The 19,325-nt window shown below is 42.8% G+C and overlaps 1 protein-coding gene across 1 annotated transcript; it reads left to right on the plus strand.

Annotated features, from left to right (window-relative positions):
* The first annotated feature begins 649 nt into the window (after nucleotides 1-649).
* Nucleotides 650-19,193, plus strand: pdcd4a (programmed cell death 4a). The gene is made up of 11 exons (XM_073465882.1): nucleotides 650-1,153; nucleotides 9,111-9,413; nucleotides 9,546-9,643; nucleotides 12,398-12,511; nucleotides 12,659-12,880; nucleotides 13,047-13,144; nucleotides 13,474-13,588; nucleotides 15,081-15,188; nucleotides 16,445-16,555; nucleotides 16,675-16,814; nucleotides 17,388-19,193. The coding sequence occupies exons 1-11, from the start codon at nucleotides 1,108-1,110 to the stop codon at nucleotides 17,437-17,439; spliced, it is 1,407 nt and encodes a 468-aa protein (XP_073321983.1). The 5' UTR covers nucleotides 650-1,107; the 3' UTR covers nucleotides 17,440-19,193.
* The last annotated feature ends 132 nt before the right edge of the window (nucleotides 19,194-19,325 follow it).

Raw genomic sequence — 19,325 nt, forward strand, 5'->3', positions numbered from 1 at the left:
AATGGCATATTCATTTATTTACTGAGTCTTCTTTTTATGCCTTTGGCTGAATTCAAATTTCCGGACATTTGAGGGAAGTCTGCGAGTTCTGTCCAAACCCACAAGGGGCCTCAAGTGGACTTTCTGCAGACCTTTTAGAGTAAAGGTTACTCAAGCAGCTACCATAATGTTTTCATCCATTTAAATATAAAGAGTTGGCTGATGCTGCTCAGCTGCACGTGTTTTCAGCGCCATCTGGTGGTGTGACTTTGGATGACAAAAATACTTCAATGAGGATTGTAAGGTTTTCTCATGTACAGCAAATTTAGCCCTAAAATTAAGCAGAAAATTCGTATTTTAGGGGCCATGTTTGACAAACAAACAAACAAACAAACAAACACAGCACTGCTAATGAGATGAACAATCTGAGAAAATTAATTAATCAATTAAAGGTTATGTTTGGGGACATAAACTGGCATATAATGTGTAAAAGCAAACATATCGGAATGATTAAAAACATCAATGAGATCATTCAAACAGAAATGCTCCACATTTTGAGGATATTTTTCATTTACAGCAGGCAGGTTTATCCTGCTCTGTGATTGGTCAGGAGGGACCAGCACCCACCCCCTCTTCTGACCAGTCCCCATCCGTGTTTCCCCCCCACGTGACTCGGATCGCTTCTGCAAAGTTAAAAACAGACTTTTGTTTATCTTGCAGGCTGTTTGTTTGAAATGCTCTTTCCGACCAGTTAACCTGCCCTCTCAGTCTCGACTCTTTCCCAGCCGTCCGCGCTGAGAAGAGCGTGAAACCTTTTTTTTTTCCTTTCTTTGCATTTACCTCCTTCACTCTTCAGCATTTCTGCTCTTTGTAGTTCAACCTGAGCATTATTTTTTTCTCTGTGTGTGTGTGTCTTCAGCTGCACGTTAAAAAACGAGTGAGGACTCCTGTTTTTTTTACCCCCCTTTTTTGTCCAAAGATCGTCTAAACTCTGAACATCTTATTCTGCAGACGTTTTGCCTTGCAGTTTTTTTTGGGGGGGGGGATTTGTTGCTGGAAAGGAGGAGCGCACAGTGAGGAGGATTTTTTTTTTTTTAATCGAGCCGTCGGAGAGAGAGAGAGAGAGCCATGGCGACCGAAGTGGAGACGTGGTCCACCGCGCCACAAGCCGACGGTGAGTGACTGAATCCGGCCTTCGCTTTGTGCAGGTGTGAGGTCTCGCGGAGCTGCCGCTGGGCCTGCTGGCGTGCTCTCTCCCCGATCTATTGTCCCTGCATGGGATGGGCTGCAGAGCTAGCCGTGCTCCACCATGTGCTCTGCTAAAAAGCCACACACACACACGCACACACACATACACACATCGAGCACTGGTGCAACAATCAGTGCACACGGACGGCTGGTTTTGCACTTGGCGTTGCAAAACTCGAACCGAACTCCATTTGCTTTTTGTGGTATTTTAGCAGCTTCGGCTCGACGTGTGTTGTTGTGCTGCGCTTACATTTAACCCTTTCGCGTTTCTGATTGGACGAGGACATAACGCTTACTTCCGCCTTTGTGTGCACGCTCAGTGCATTCTTATACACACACTTTTCCTATGTGTACACTCTTTGTGTATGTGCATGAGTGAGATCGAGCCGTTTTACTTCCTGTTTTTTTGGTGGTGGTGGTGGGGGGGTTATTCTTCCTCAATTACATACTTGTGTGTCAACACTTTCTGTGTCAGCCTGGGTATTTAACCGTCATTAAGCTCCTTGGTGCAGTCAGGATCACACCACACGCCCCTTTCCTGCATGAAATTATGTTTTTGTTGAGCAGACGCCTCCATCACACACCAGGCTGTCAGTCTCACCGCTGAGAAACACAAGAAAGGGATGTCAACTCGATCGATCCAGGCAGCAGCGATCACTGATGGGTCGATTCTCTGTAATACACTCGTCTTTAGCGCGTACAGTGTGAGGGCAACGATTAAAACCGTGCCACAGTGGCTCTTCCTGACTGATATCCGAGCTCACGGCACACTCAGTTCCGTACGTGGTCTCTCCTCTCAGCCTGGCGATGACGTCGACATGTATAGCCTACTATAAGAGCCAGTAGGAAAGCCTTACATAATCTCTGCGTTGTTGTGTATTTAAAGCTTACATAAGTGGCACAAGTGTATAGTTAGAAACCTGTCCTGATGTGTCAATCCGGCGTACCACATGTGGGATAAGCCCTTGATTGTGTTTGCTTAAAAAAGAAAAAAAAAACCCACAATAGATTCAGTCGAGGTGACACAGAGGTAGATCGGTGCACGCCACACACCACATGGTATCTGGGATGTCATGGCGCGTTGTTGTTGCTGTAGAAAAGCCAGCCCATGCTTCAGTGCACAGATGGGCTTTTCTGCATGAGCTTGACCAGCCCGTTTCTCAAGGAAGGTCACCCACGCTTGATCAAGCTGTCTGTGTCGATGAGGTGGTCACACACTCACACACAGGCTGTCAAAGACTCTATTGTCCTGGAGAGGAAAAAAAAGGGGGCAAACAACCCCTCCATACGTTGTGGGGCAAGTCTGGACGCTGAACTCAACGGTGTGGGAAATATGAAAACCTTACAAGTCTTGAAAACGTAGATCCCACCTAATGATTCATTACTCCTGACCTGCCCAGTGAAAGGTCATGTCGCAATTATCCTCTCCAGCAATGTTTGTAAAACTGAAAATATACCGAAATCAAATATACAAGCAATCTCAGACAAGTAATCATAAATCAAAAGGTCTATACAAAAATGAAGGATAAATAAATGGTGGTAACCCCGTCTCCCTGTTGTGGTTTTAGTTTGAAATCCACGTTATTTACTGGGGTTAGACCGATTATCGACCCTGGCTGATCATCTAGTCGATTTTCAGCAATTTTCCGATTATCAGTATCTGTGATTTTTCTGTGATAAAATAAACAAATGTAAAATGTCTCGCACACTGTCCCGCCCACAGCATCTGATCGGTAACACGTCACAATTACTAGCCTGTAAACACTGAATAATCTGAATCCGCAAAGGGACTAGAAACTATATGCATCCAATAAATGTAGTGGAGAGAAAGTATTGAGTAGCAGAAAATGGAAATACCCACGTAAAGTACCTGTAAAATTTTTCTTAGGGACAGAACTTAGGTTGATTCCATCACTGGGTGACACAAAGAGTTTCATTTTAGCTTGTTCCCAAATGTGATTTGTTCATTGTCCTTGATTTATAATGAGTATCGGCCCTGAAAAAGCCACATCGGTCGACCCCTGGTGTTTACACTTAGACAAAGAAATCAGGAAACCAATATAAGACTGTACTGTACTGTACTGGGGCAACCAGTGATGGGTCGCTAGGTCTTCGCAGTGCTGAGTCTCATTTCCAGATCGTCAAATAGCAACGCGTTGGGTTAACAGCTAGGGTTCAGTGCCAACACTTTAAACAGTAGATGTAATTTGCTTGATTGTCAGGTCTTTTTTCAGTTAACATTTATTTTTAGTGCGGCAATTCAACACATAACGAGCCCCTGATGTGAAGTTTTTGTAGTTCTGACATACAGTTATGTCTTGATACAGTTCTGGTCAGGACTAACTGGAAACTGCACATGATTCAGTGACTTATCAAGGTTCGTTTCACTGCAAATAATCTAATTGGCCTGGGTGAGTTTTCGAAGCGACACATAGCAAGCCTGTGCTTTGATAAACAGGCCATATGTGCAGATTTAAAGCCTGTGTAGATCCCCACCTGTGAGAGCATTTACATAGCTCCTTAGGTAAATACATGCGTTAAGAGCATCATGGAAGAAACCCACGGAAGTAAATGTCAAGCCAGATCTGTTCGTGGCCTGCTGAGTACACATTATGTTATGGTCTCTGGCCCCGCTCCTCTTTTGTTCAACCCTCCTCCCTCCCACATACATTCATGAAAACATGTTTGCTCACACCATCCGTTTGCATTAAGTTCTTCAGTTTGGAAACCGAAAACACTATTAATGCATATCAGTGTTTTATAGTGCATCTGTGCGAGCTATGACTGATTGTATGAAAAAATAAACATGTTATCAGGCCGAGCCAGTCACTTTATCTGAGTAGCTCTAATCTTTTGTATGCCCTTTATCCGTGTTGTTGTTTGCAGCTGCTACAGAAGCACAGTCAGCAAAACTGTAAATGATTTCTTTTTTTTATGTTCCTTCTGCATTGATTAAACAAAAAGAGATTGTTTCATATGTGGCAACCCTGCGTGTGTGGCCACTTCCTCGGCTCATGTTACTCTTGTATATTTAAACGCTAAATCACCACACGCACACAAGTTAAGGTGATGCATCTGAAGCATGTTTTTAAGTCTTAAGTCTCCTTTCATTAAACGAAATGACAGTTAAACCCCCTGAGACATCCACACCCTGTTCTCCTTTGATAGCCAACCACCGCAGGACCACATGCAGCCGGGCTGTGTTCTTTTTGTTCCCTTATCATTGTGCAGATGCTTGACCATAGAGGGACACCACACATGTTTTTACTTAAGTCCGTCCGTGCGTGGGTTGACAGAGAAAGATCTCTGTTATTAGATTTTTGTTTTACCCTGTTGACCCTTGTTTTAACCAGGATGTTCAACTGAGATTGAGATTTGTGTCTGAGCTACAGTGGTACAACATGTGTTACATAAACTAATGTAGGCATGAAACGCAGAAGGGAGAGGAATAAAGGAAAGGAAATATATAAAGGTGTAGAAAAAAAACGTTTGCCCATAATGTTCTGCTTCTGCCTAAGTCCTTGCAAACAAACAACTTTCTTCAGTCAGTGCGAGTCGGATCACTTACTGCTAACGTCTAACTATAAACAGTTTACACCGACATTTCATCAACAGTTGATATATTGCCCACGTTGCTGGCAGTTTCTTGAGATATTTGTTAAGATGCACAGGAAATTTAAAAGCTTACTGAATCTAAATCAAAGCACTTTGCGTGTATGTTTTTGACAGAAGGCCTTTAAAACAATGTTGTGTCATCTGCGTAACAGTCAAAATCTACAAGTAACTTTTAACTATCTATGAAACGATCTCAATTTAATACTGATGCCGACTGAACGCGACCTACATAAGCAAACAAGACCATCCGCGAGAAGATTCACTATTTCACTATGTCGGACCAATCCAAGATCAAGGAGGAACCTTTGGAGGGAACTGTTGCATTTCCTCCGCAAGGACCGGGGTCTAAATTAAGTTCCAGGGACATTATTGACCCCTGAAAAAACTACTTTAAAACAGTGGAAGATCTCTTACGACGCTTCAAACCGGTTGCATATGACAGATGGACCAGCATTGTTGACTGTGGTGGAAACGATGACGACAACACGCTGAAGGAACCTTTTAGTACCTTGAAAGTAGTTAATGGGACTTAAAGTTACTTTTATTTTTACTGTGGCTGGAAACGTGTCTTTCAATTTTAAAGCGAGCACAGAGAATCTTCTCCAGCTTTTACGTGTGAAGCTCTTCTCATAAATCATGAAGAGAGACAAAAAATGTTGCTGCATTTCAATAATTCACCCAAAAATGAACACTGCATACTTGAAGTTACTGTAAGTCTTGTAAACTAGGCCTGGCCCTGAGGAGGAATGTGATCCACTGACCTCCCTCTCGCTTATAAACACTGCTACTGTACAGAGACCTGAAGCTAAACACCTTGACACTGTGGAGAGCTCCCACACGGCTTATAGACCAGAGGTCCTCTGCTGGTCTGCAGCTGACTGTGTTTTGAAAAACTGGTTAACTGTGTGGGCGGTTTCGAAAACCATCATGACAGCGTTGTGTGGTTTGGTGTTCATTTTGGTGTGCTGTGGTGGGCGTGCAGGGTTAAAGACAACAGAGTGAGTTTGTCGCAGCAGCTGTAAGCGACTGTGACCGTGACTTACAGACCTTAAAGTAACGACTCGTTGCAAAAAAGTTCTGCGTTACAGAGGCACACGATAAGAACTTAGTTCGGTTGCATTTTCTGCTGCTTATTTTGCAACTCTTTGTCTTGGCAAACACCTCTGACTTTTTTCGGCCTTCCCATTTTTCTGCTTCTTCCCGATTGGCCGGTTGTGTGTTTGGCAGTGTGGCCTACTTAAGTGGAAAGAGGAGGAGCAGGGGGGGGAGGAGATGACACATGGTTGCCTGTTTACAGATTTTGAAGGCCAAGGGTGTGGTGCTGGTCTTACTGCAACAGGTTAATGCAGGGAGGCGTCCTGCTTTACTCAGAGGTGCTTCCTTTCATTTGTTAATCACACTCCCAAGCTGAAGTCTGAGATCTGTTGAATAACTTTTTAGTAGATTTACTTTTCTTCTTCTACACCAGAAGTATGATACTTACACTACTTGTAACTTTTCCAGCACACACTTTTTTAGATTGTTAGTTTTATCTGTGGCTTGGACCTTTTCCCCTCTCCTCGCTCTGTGTATTTTCTACATGTCCTGTAATCTATAGGGCCATAACTCCTCAAACTGCCATTTGGGGCCCATGCAAGTATTCATTACACCCTCAGACATTCCTCCTCCTCCTGCTTTTCCCTTCTCTCCTACAGCTCTGTGTCATGTGACCACCCATGGACCCAACCATGCCATATGTAGTCAGGTCCACTCTGGCTGCTGCGGAGCGATCGCGAGAAGACGGAGGAGTACAAAAATAATGTAGTGTCAGCATTTCTGCGCCATGTGTTCCCCTTTGCTCCCTCCCTTCCTCCTCCCATGCCTGCAGGAGCGCTCCAGTCCCACTTGTTGTTGTTTCTGTCTCTACAAGAAGCCACCTGGGTAGACGTTTTATGACTAAATACAGTGTTTTCTACACACCCACAGAAGAGTAGCAAAAAAGTTGCTCGTTATTTAAGTTAGATGGCACTTGTAACGCCTGCTGATAGAGCTGGTGAGTTTCACAAGAATGCGTGTGTGAATTGAATTCTGCCATCTTCTTGTGTTATGCTGCGGGTGCTACGCGACCTTTGGCTCGACGTGCAAAACATGGCCGTGACATGTGGAGGTGGCTGGAGCACACATGCAGTCAGACAGCATTGTTTTCACGCCTTGAACCGGTGTTGCTGTTGTGTGAAAGTGTTTGAGCAGTTGTGCTGAATGCACTGAGATGACCTGATTGTGCAGACAATCAAAGCTAAACAATATAAGCAAGTTGAACACAAACAAAGTGTTGTCTCATTATAGATATGAGCTGAATGTTTAATCTACAGCAATAATGTGCAGAATGTTGCCATGTCTTTTCACTTGTCGGCGGACATTAACCTTGTTTAAATAAAGTTTTTTTTTAACTGGAGATTTTTAATAACATTGTTTCAGAAGCGGTAAATCCATTTACTAGTGTAGATGAGATAAAATCTCTCTGGATCATCTGAAATATAGTTTAGATTATTAGCAGTGGTGGAGAGTAAATACTCAAGTATTTTTATTATTTGAGGTACTTAGGTTTACTTGAGTATTTCCATTTAATGCTACTTTAGGGTAGACGATTATCAGGGCCGATATTCATCATTTTTCATCATTTTTCAACACATTAATGCATGAAAAGTTTTAATCCAATAATATAGTAAACAGTATTATGAAATAGGCCATTCTGGATGAGTAAGTATCTTTTGATGCTAATACTTTTGTATTTCTACTTAAGTAAACATTTGAATGCAGGACTAAAGGTCCTGTAGTATCCATGATTTCACCTCTTGAGCATGGTTTGTCCTAATTTTTCTCCTCTGCCTCTTCGCCATTGGCAACTTGGTGTCAGAAAAATGCTGCTAAGTCATAACAACGGTTTGTATATCAACAGAGAGGTAATTCTTATCACACAGGCGCAGAACGTACAAGCTTGTTGGCCGACAGCTGTGGTCTTTGCAGTTTGTTTACGTGCAGCTTTTTGGCCGAGATACAGGAGATGTGAGGCAACGCAACAGTCTGCGCTCGTCGCAGCTACCTCTTTTATGTCTGTTTAGTGTGAGACTTGAAACAGTGTGGTATTGATCCGAGTCCTTATTCGACCACTAATTATAAATATTTTTTGGACACGGAGACAAAATAATCTCTAGTAGTAATGCACATATTTCAGACTTTTTTGTTTGGTTTACATTCTTGCTCTTGTCACCCAAGTGACATTAAAGATATACATCGATCAGTCAAAACATTGAAAGGGCTCACAGGTGAAGTGGAAAACAGTGATCATGTCGTTACAGTACAGTGGCCTGCTCGGAAACCTTGCGGGCGTTCATTTGGATGCCACTTGACATGCACCACCAATCCAAATGACATTGCAGAGCAAATACACCCCCTTATGACAACAGCACTACTCAAAGACGATGCATCCTGCTAGACCACAAAAACCTGCTGAGAAATGGCCCGAAGAACATGACAAAGAGATCAAGGCCTCGGCCTTCAAATTCCCCAAATCCCATTCCGATCGAGCATCTGTGAGATGTGCCAGAACAAGACCGACCCATGGAGGCTCCACCCCCCCAACCCACTGGACTTAAAGCATCCCCAACCAACGCCCTGCTGCTAGACACCACATGACGCCCAAAGAGGTCCTGTGTCCATGTCTCGATGGGTCAGAGCCGAGTTCAATCCAAGGTCGGGCCTCCATGGTCTGCTACAGTGTTTGGAGGAGTGGTGCGTGTCAAGCGGCATCCCAAGGTGTCTCAGCAGATCATTGCATTGTAACGAGATGATCAGTCGCCTCATTGTCCTATTAATACTGTGTCTGATCAGTGTAGGTGTACACTACAAGGCAAGAATCAGACCCCTAACCTAAACTATGTTCATAAGAATAGAAACTGGCCAAAGGGATTTGGTCCTATTCAGCCTCAAGAGGATCGTTGAGGTCCAACGTGGCTGATTCATCATGACCACAACCTCAGAGGCGTTGGATGGGGCGGATGGTCAGGGTTGTGAGCCAGCCAGTCGGGTTCCTTCACACCAAAAAACAACTTTTTGGACTAAGCATAGTCTATGATGGGATTTTTATGTCTTCCCGAAACTGTTGCTGTTGTGTCAACTTTTAGCCACATAGTGTACCAATAATGTCTCCACTGACTTGCACAGTTTTATGGCAGTATAATAACAATCATCATTAACGGCCATCATCTGTTCTAATTTTCTGACCGCAGGAATGTTCTCTTTCGACGAGAAACTGGCAGACGCTAACCGTGCCTACAGCGGTGACGAAGATGCGCTGAATGACGCAGAGGTGAACGGCAACTGGACGCCTCAGGAGAAAGCGCTCCACGAGGCGCGACTCAAAGCCAAAGCCAAGCGCCGCCTGCGCAAGTCCTCGTCCCGCAACTCTACCAGCGAGTCCTTCTCCGAGTCGGGAGATGTGCCAGGGGGTGACCCAAACAGTCCAAAGGGCAAAGTCAACACCAATGACCGAAAGTCCAGGACGGGCAAAGGCCGAGGCCTGCCCAAAAAAGGTATGTTTGGTGTATGCATCTTTCTACTTTTTTAGTTTTTCAGAAGCTGCCACAGACTTTTTACAGAAACAGTGAAGGAGAAGCAGCTACTGTTGACAGTATCTAATTGGTGGTTTGTCTGGTTGTGTGCAGGTGGGGCAGGTGGTAAAGGAGTTTGGGGGGCTGCTGGGCTGGTTTATGAAGTCGAGGAGCCTGATGTACGGGACCCAAACTATGATGAATCTTCTCAGGTGAGTGAGTGTAGCAGACTTGTCTGGATTGTGAACTCTTCATAGAGTAATATGTATATTATTCTGTCTTAATTAGACAGATGGCAGTAGAGAGATGACATAAGGGGTGAGAGAGAGAGATGGGAAACTGAATGCAACAAAGGTCCCTGCTGGGATGTGATCAGGCAGCGTCATGGCTTATGTCGACTAAGTCTTGTTTGGAAAATGCTTGATTTAAACTGTAATGCTTTCAGGCTAAGGAATACACTTGAATTATTTTCTCATTTAATTGATTCATCATGGGGTCTGTAATTTTTGTCCAAGGTGACATTTTCAAATTGCTCATTTTGTTCAGGCCACAGTTCAAACCTGAAGACTTATCTGAAGAAATAGGACATTATTGACTGAAAAATGACTCCCAACATGAATCGATCAAACTAGTTGCAGATTATTAACCAACTAATCGATTAGTCGTTACAACTGGACATATTAAAGGGAAAGGTCTTCTTTTTGGTGCACTCTGGAAGTTGACGGTTTAATTTTCAAAGTGTTTGCATTACCTGTGCATCAGCAACCTGTGTACACACACACACACACCTACGCCAGACAGTTTTCACCACAAGAGAAAGAGCATCAGCAGCAGAGGTTAGTTTGAGGCAGTTGTTGTTGCTCTGACCTGTTGTGTGCAGCCGCTTTTTGTTCCAAAGAGGCCCACTGATCAAAGCCGTTTCGACTGGCTGACAGCTTTTATGTCTTGTGTCAAACGAACGTGCTGATGTTGAAGGGCTGCTGCTGAAACACACTGAATATAAACGAGGCTTCGCTCTGTGAACAAGATAATGATTGTCCACACTCAGACAGCAAGCGTATGCACTCCTGCATCTGTAATGAATCACACAGTGTACTACTCTCTTGTGACAAACTGCAATATCTTGCATAAGATCAAAGACGAGTTTGTAATTAAACTGTATTGTTCATAAAATGGGAAATGTGTTTCATATCAAAGTCTACATGATCTGGCCGAAGCGCATTTAAAAAAAAACGCCTACTCGCATGATTCATCCAGATGGCTCCGTCCCATCACAATCGTCAGTATTTTCAATCTTTAACCCTGTTATCAAGCAAACGCTCCAAGCGATGCTGAAGTTTGTTTGTCTCCTGTTGCGCTGACCGACTAGTAGAGTGGGAATTGAGCTTCTGTCTGTAAAAAGGTGATAATGGTTTCGGAACGGCTCAGAGAAGCCGGTGTGATTTGGCATTGGATGTTGAAGGAGCGTAGCAGAAAAAGGTCAGTGTGTTATCAGGGAACTGGGTCAGAGTGGTACAGAAAAGTAGCATGTGCAGACGGTACTCTCTGAATCAGAATGAGGGGGAAGAAGGCTTTCTGTGTGGTACAGGTTGTCTTGTCCTCAGGAAAATGACAAAAATAATTTTGCTTGAGAAAATCCCGTTTCCTCTCCTTTGACCAATCCTTGGTTTCAGTATAACCGGCCTCCTCTCTTGAATCACAAACAAAGATCTTGTGCAGGAAGTTCATTCGTTTGCTTGTGCTCGGCCATAAAAGATTGTTTTGGTTCTCTTGCATCACCGTCACAGTCCGCAGACACTTCAGCCAACATGAGCAGAAACAGGAAGTGAATCAGAGTTTTGGACTCTTGGCTACAATCCGTCTTTATACTAATATTTGTATTCCTGTTATATGAACTTCGGCTTTTCGGAATAGGTCAAGACAATTTAGTCCTTATTTATTATGCTCTCACTTTTACAGGACATTAAAAAGTCAAAGTAGTTATTCTCATTTTTATAGTTTGCACAGATTGGGTAGATTATCGGCCCACAAAGATTATTATTTTGTCAAGACGCACTATTGTTCTCCAGGTCTAGCAAAGCCACACCTGAAAAGTTAGCTGGACAGGTTTGTACTGACATTCCTGGCAGTTGATGAATGCGATGATGCAAGTGTTGAAAAGAAAAAGAGAAAACTTTATGTTACGTTATCACAGAAGGGTAGAAAAGGGACCGATAACAAAAGGCACAATCAAAGCAATCTTGTTAAATTGTTAAATTAACGTCTATGTATATTGTGTATTGAGTTAGCATGCTAACAAGCTAGCCCCGCCCTAACCTGTCTCGTAATACCACTTTGTACCAGCAGGATGCGGTGGTCTGATAACCCCTATGTTAGCGTAATAAATGAACAAAACAAACTCACAGCATCCCAAGAAAGGAATTACGCTGTCTTCTACAACCTTCTGAATTCACGTTTCTCTCTTTTACCAAACTAAGACGAGCTTAATTGCCTTGTTAACTCACTGTGAAATGCTCCTCACTCTCCCTGTGAGCCGAGGTAGCCAACGGCAGCTAGCTACAGCCGAGGATAGCTAGCAGAGCAGCAGTTGTCATTTACTATGGTGACAAGCTGCCCCCTATGTCTTTGGAGCTACCTTTGAACTCTCGCCATACTCTACAAATCAAACCTTTAATTGAGTCGTAGTGCTTCAATTTCAGCGCAGAGATGAAGATGTGGAATGCTAAATACTGGGAAGTGAAAACTCGAAGAATACTGGATATGAAAATGCAACAAATGAAAGGTCCAGTTTGTAGGATTTGGTTATATCCAGTGGTTCTGGTTGAGGATTGAAACCAACTGAACACCCCTCCCCTACAGTGGCCACTAAATCCTACACCCTGGTCCTTTAAAAAACATGCAATAAGTAATGTAAATGAACTTTGTTGTGCATAGTTTAGGCTGATAATGTGTTTGTTCTCGCACAGGGAGACACAGTATATGCAACAGTTGTGCCAGAGGTAGATGAGAAGGAACTGGAAAAGATGGTCAACCCAATTGTACAGGAGTACTTTGAACACGGAGACACAAAAGAGGTCCAGGTGAGTGATCTCTTCACGCCAGTCGATGCATGCTGACCAGGAAGGATGGATGGATGGATGGATGGATGGATGGATGGATGAACCATACCTGTATAGCTCTGTAAAGTCTGTATATCATACGGTTTACTTTGTCCTACCTCCTGTCAGATGCTGCTGAAGGAGCTCAACCTGGGCCCACATAAGTACGAGTTCTCCTCTCTGGCTGTGTCCCTGTCCCTGGAAGGCAAGGCCAGCCACAGAGAGCTGACCTCCCGCCTGCTGTCTGACCTGTCGGGCAAGATGCTGTCACAAAGTGACATGGCCCGCGCCTTCGACAAGATGCTCAAAGAGCTGCCAGACCTCATACTGGACACACCAGAGGCTCCACAGGTAGCAACAGTGGCACGGTGCATTAATGGTTCAGTTTTTATAGTGTGATTCAGGAAAAACTAAATTCTTTAAGTTAACTACTATTAAATAAGTATTAAGTGAAATTTCATAATGTATATATTTTGTCATATTGCCGTTGGACTAAAAAGTACATAATGTCTCCCAGATGTTAGGCCAGTTCATAGCCAGAGCCATAGCAGACCACATCCTCCCCATGTCTTTCCTGGACTGTTACAAGGGCAAAGTGGACTGTGACCATGCCAGGTGAGCAAAGACAGGAACAAATAGCAGATCCAGCAGCTTATACTTGAACAAAATCAACCTCTAAGCCAACAGCTGTAAGGTTTCTTAAGCCTCTTTAGGGTTCTTTAAGGGGAGTTTGTGAAGCTAATCTTATTATATCATTAAATTTCCTCCCCTCTGTACTTTTTCAAGAGAAACAGATGTCGTCCTTTCCTGTAGTGCAGTGTTTTTATCTGATAATGTTTAAATAGAATAAAACCTCTGTTGTGATGTTATTTTTGTATTAGTCACACTATTTTCCCATTTCCGCGCAAAAAAACCCAACTTTGTTTGTGGGTATTTTTTTCCAGAGTGGCTTTAGATCGCGCTGCCGTGCTGCTGACCATGAAGAGGAAGATGGTTCGTCTAGATAATGTGTGGGGCGTGGGCGGAGGCCAGAGACCTGTCAAACATCTCGTCAAAGAGGTGAGCTCAGGCCGAACACGTAGAACATTACACGTTGTAAAACGAGGTGAGGACTGTTATGTATTGACAAGCTCCCCTTCCTTATTGATATTATGTCTTACACATAAACAGAAGGCAGGAATGCATGCTGGGTAGAGAGCAGCAGGCCAGCCCTCTGCTATGTTGCTGTGTCAGCAGAGAGCTTCTTTCCCCTGAGAAATGGGAATGGCAAAAAAAACGAGGGCACAGGAGGGGCTGACACAGATACACACCCTGGACGTTAACTGAAATGCACGCACGCACACACACAGACACACACACGCTTTGTCTTTGTTTATAATTATTGTTCCATGATCTTGATTTTCTGGAATTATTCGTGCTAATGTGGGCGTGCGAGTGTGGGAGTTTCAAGTGCACATCTTGTCAATCGTAAGTTATGCAACATTGGAAGGGATTTTGTGCATGTCTAGAAATGGGAGAGTGGTCCGTCAGTCATGTAGCATTGTGTAATCCTCAGTAGCCCTCGGACCCACGGGCTCTCCTGTCCAGTTTTGATTTCCTGCCTGCTTGTGTGCAGCCTCAGGGGAACACTGCAAGAGGCCTTTTTTGACTTTCTGATTCACTCTGTTGTTGTGCTCCCGCTCGCAGCTTCTTCTAATCCTCTCAATTTCCTCGTCCTCTCCCTTGTCACCGTCCTGCCTTACCATCTCACATCCCCTCGTGTGATTTAGTCCCACCCACCCACCCCCTCATGCTCAGACAAACCACACATTCCCCCAGCTCAGTGAATTAGACCCAGAGTTGACTCACAAGTGTTGGTCTCGCTTTGAGGGTTTTGAACTTGTTGCATCAATCAAGCGCCTCTCAAATCTCAAGCGGAATGAGTAATTGTGCCATAAATAAATTTTAGGCAAAATGGTTGATGTGTATGCAGCTCAGCAGTGAGAGTGACATAACCAAACGATGCTAGCAAATGAAGCTGAGACCAAGAGAGGAAGAAATGTTCTAGCTGCCTTCGAGTTGTCAAGCACGTCAGGCATGTGTGCCAATTTTATTTCCCAAGGAAATCAGGTTATTGCTGGAGTAAATCCCTTTTATGTGCAGTGGCTTGATGGAATAGTTTTAAGAGACAGGTATTTTCAGGGTGTTATTGAACTCTCAGTTCGGCTCCGTCTGTATCCAGTCTTGTGAATACAAACATATTGTTAATCCGGCGTCTGTTAGAACAAATAAAGGTTTTCTCCTCGATAAGGGCTGTGGTGCTAAATAAAATTAACTGTTCCATGGTCATACCTCAATCATCACTCCTTTTTAACAGAAAGTGACCAAGATTTAACGCGTCTGTCCACGTGTTTTCACATAAATTCCCAATTATATTTCAGACATGTGACAGACGTCAAGTCAGAACAACTCCCTCCACTGTCAATAGTTACAGGTCGTACTTCATTCCAGCTGTGTTTGATGCACACAGGAATCTGAATGAATGTTTTCTTTGTGTGTGTCCTCCTTCCAGATGAACCTCCTGCTCAAGGAGTACCTGATATCAGGAGACGTGTCAGAGGCAGAGCGCTGTCTGCGAGACCTTGAAGTCCCACACTTCCACCACGAGCTGGTCTATGAGGTATTTAAGACCTGATGGTGTTGTATCAGTATTGATTACCCCGCCCCCCTTACCATCTGTGTTTCGTGAGGTGCAGTCACACGGGATAAGTCTCGGATTTTATTTTCCTCTTGTTCATATCCTAGTTTTTTTTAAAAACGTATTTATTGTTTTTTTATTTTTTTTATTGATGCGGTCTATTTTGCTATCCTCTTTGCTGCTGTAACAATGCAAATATCCCTGTTGTGGGACTAAGAAAGGATTAGATGATCTTTTCATATCTTAAAACAACAAAAAGCACACAGATTCAAACCAATGTAAAACTCTGACATAAAGAAAGTCAAATCAAACAAAATAAACAAAAGTTTTCTGCATAAAATTGAGGGCCCGACAGGATGTAGTCATATATTGGCAATGAAAATGTCCAGCATGTATTTAGAATTGAAAGTCGGGTATATCCATGTTATCCCCACTGTATGATAATAAGTCCGCAAAAGGGAACTTTTTGGTGTGTTGTCTCTTCCTGGTGCTCGGTCGCGTCGACTACAGAGGACAACTGGTTAAAAAAAAAAAAAAAAAATTCCTCCTGGTGACCATTAATTCTGTTTCCTGCCAAGAACAGTGTGCGTGTGTCTGGCAGAGATGTTCTCTCATTTGCTCTCCATTTATTAACAGAGCCCAGTCCAAATCAATCGATCCAAAATGGCGAATCACGTTGCAAAACATGGAGCTGTCCATGCACCGTACAAATGTCACTGCTCTGTGGGGGTTGCTGAATGTATTTGTGCTAATTTAAGTAAAGAAAATGGACTTTCCTCTCTGTGACGTCTCGTTTTGTAAGTGAAAACAGATGATGAATTGGTCGCCAAATGTCCGGTTGGATTTTAATATTTTTTATATACACAGTGTGCTGTTATTTTGGAGCCTGCTGCTGTTTGTTGTACATGTCCAGCACGGCCTGAACAATTCACCCAGCTGGACTTTCTGCCTTTCTCACTAGATTTTTTTTTTTTATCATCTAACAAATTTACCACAAATTAAAACAAGAAACCTTTTTTATGTGTTCATAATAGTGAAACTACTACTTCTCCTCTCTGCCTATACTAATGGCAAATGGCAAACGCTGCCACCATGTGGCGAAATGAGCAGCTGTCCCTGTCGGGTTGTTTCTGATCAGTACTTGTTGATTCGACTGTTCTTTGACTTTATTGTTAGATGATGGCTGCATACTCCTTTTTCTTACACACATTAAATGTTTTATCATGATTATTTTTCAGGCTGTGGTGATGGTGCTGGAGTCGAAAGGAGACACTGCCAGTCATATGATGATAAAGCTGCTGCAGTCCTTCTGGAAGACGGGTCTCATCACTGTGGATCAGATGAACAGGGTCAGTGCCTTTTACGTGTACCAGTTCTTAGCCTAATTGAAGGTTAAAATAAACATTTTCTATGAAAATTCATGTGCGTTTGACATTGTAGTCCATTTTCCACCATGTTTTCCATGTAGGGCTTCCAGCGTGTCTATACTGAGCTCCCTGAAATCAACCTCGATGTGCCACATGCCCACTCTATCATGGAGACCTTTGTGGACCACTGCTACCAGGAGGCTGTCATCACCAAACAGCTGAGGGATGCCTGTCCCTCCAGGTTAGTTAGCATTAATTAGCACCTGAAAACACTTTAGTTTTACTTCTTACAGATTCCTTTATTCCACTGACCTCCTTGGCATATTTTATTTTATTGTATTTTATTCTTATTTTATTTATTACTCATCTATTTTAGTGTCTACATATTACTGTATGTTTTAGTATGTGTGCAAGGGAAGCTGTGTAAACAAATTGCCCCTGGTGGGATTAATAAAGCTGTCTGTACATTGAACTGCAGTTCAGTTTAATGCTTCATGTTCTGCTGCACGCTTAGCTCCATTAGCTGTTAGCTCCGTTAGTCGAACACAGTAGCCTCAGTAGTGCTCAGTTAAGTTTGTCAATTGCTAGGCGAAAGTTATTCATACATATATACATAAATCCCCTTGATTCATTTGTGTTTTTAATTGTTTTCTTTATGGCACAGAGGAATACGCTGTCTCAGGCTCCTTTGGCCTAAACATATAATTAGGGTCAATAGATTTTGGATTTGTCCACAATAAGAAAAATCTATGTGTAATGTAAGTTACCCAAAATCTTCCCAACACTACTCTCAAACTATCTTTTCCTCCAATAGAGGGCGGAAGCGTTTTGTAAGCGAAGGCGATGGAGGAGTGATCAAGAACTAATCCACAAGAGGAAGAGCAAGAACAACAACAGCAGCAGCAGCAGCAGCAGCAGCAGGAGGAGGAGGGGGAGGAGGGGGAGGAGGAGGAGGAGGAGGAGGGGTGTCTTCAGGTTCTTGCACCCTGTTTCCTCTCCAGCATGTTTCCTCTGATACCGGTCATGCTGGCAGTCTAACGTTTCCTTGTTCCTCTCTTGATAATGTTGTCATTACACAAACCAGCGTTGACGTTCGGTGAAAGTAGACTGAAGAGTGGCCTGGGCCTTCAGTTCTCTTCATCTTGTTAATCACTGTTTTTGACTTTTTTTTTTTTTTGTAAGAATATTCTTTATTTCTGGGGTTGATGCGCCCCTCTTGCCTCAGTCTTTGTACCTGTTTCTTAAGAATAATTCAAGTCAGAGCGGCAGAATGACGGGGGGACGGGCAGGGGAGTGTGGGAGATGATTCAGGGTGTTTTATCTCTTGCTTTGCTTCACCTGTTGCCATGTCTGTAAGTTTTTTTTTGTTTTTTTTCTTCACGCAAAACGCTACAAATGGAAATGGCACTTAAAAGACAGAGCATACTATACAGCCAATGAGCACTTAGTAAATTTAGCTCAACAAAAAGGATGTAATACTTTTTTTTTCTGTCGCAAATGATTTGAAATAATTTCAACAGGCTTTGTAGCTTCTGGTTTAACTGGTTCTATCGATCCTTTATGAACAGTTTATTTTGATTTTCTTTGGTTCTTGGTCTCTGAGGCCAAATGTTCACTTTGTGAAGCACAGCAGTCAAAACGAGAAGTGTTTTGGCAATTTTTTGGTGTTTATTTGAAACTTTCATTTGGGCAAATGTACTTCTTTTCAAAAGAAAAAAAAAGGAAAAATTGGAATGTATAAAAAAAAAAACAGCGATGTTTAAGCACTCTGATCTTGCTTGCAGTTAAATAATCTACAGCTACATTGTCAGTAAATGACCCTGAACAGGTAGAAAGCCAAACCTTCTGTAGAGGGCAGAATTATTATGGAGTTATCTTGAAAAAATGAATCTGGTTAATGTCTGTTTAATGGCAACCTTGGAGGACGACTTGTTAAGCATATTCAGACTTTTTTTTGCAACTGTCTGTAACAGTTTTACATGTTGACCAAAGTTTATGTGGCTAAGAAATATATTGCATTCATTAAAAAAAAACAAAAGAAAATGAAGTTTTTGTTTGATTTTGTTTTTGCTCATGTCAGCGGTGCTGATGAAACGAGGATAAGTGATTGGGCAAGGGTAGTAGAGATGTACTCCAGTCATCAGTTGTGATCTTCGATGTATATTTCAGTTGTCAGTTTATCTCATGTCCCATCTTTCCCTCGACTAACGGTCAGAGCAGGTGCAAGAATTTAAACCTGTAACTGAGAGGCAGTCTGAGGCCGATGGCTGGAATATTTTTGTCTCCCAAGGCTCTGACTCATGACCCCATTTACGGTACATCTAAGAAACTCGGCTATGTGTCGTCACAGCAGAGCTTTATCACGCCTACAGTGTAAATAACTGGTCGAGGGAATTTATGTTATATGTTTCATATTTGGAAATTGGTGGTGTAATTCACACACTCTTTCATGCATGCAGGCTGTCCACTGTCGAATAGAGGCTATAATGTCAGTGTTTTGTATTACTATAGTCATCTTTGTACTCTTGACATATTTTGGATCGGCAAACTGTCGACAACACACTCCCCTGCATAAGAACTTCATATTATATATTTCAATAAAATGACATATTTCCCTCCACGATGTCATATTTGCATTTTTTTCATGATATTCATTATATTTTTTCTTTGTTATATTAATTATTATACATATTTTGTGTGTGTGTGATGAGCAGGCAGCAAGGGGATTGATGACGTCACACACATACACTAC

This window comes from Pagrus major, chromosome 1, assembly GCF_040436345.1.
Source record: "Pagrus major chromosome 1, Pma_NU_1.0".
Classification (NCBI taxonomy): Eukaryota; Metazoa; Chordata; class Actinopteri; order Spariformes; family Sparidae; genus Pagrus; species Pagrus major.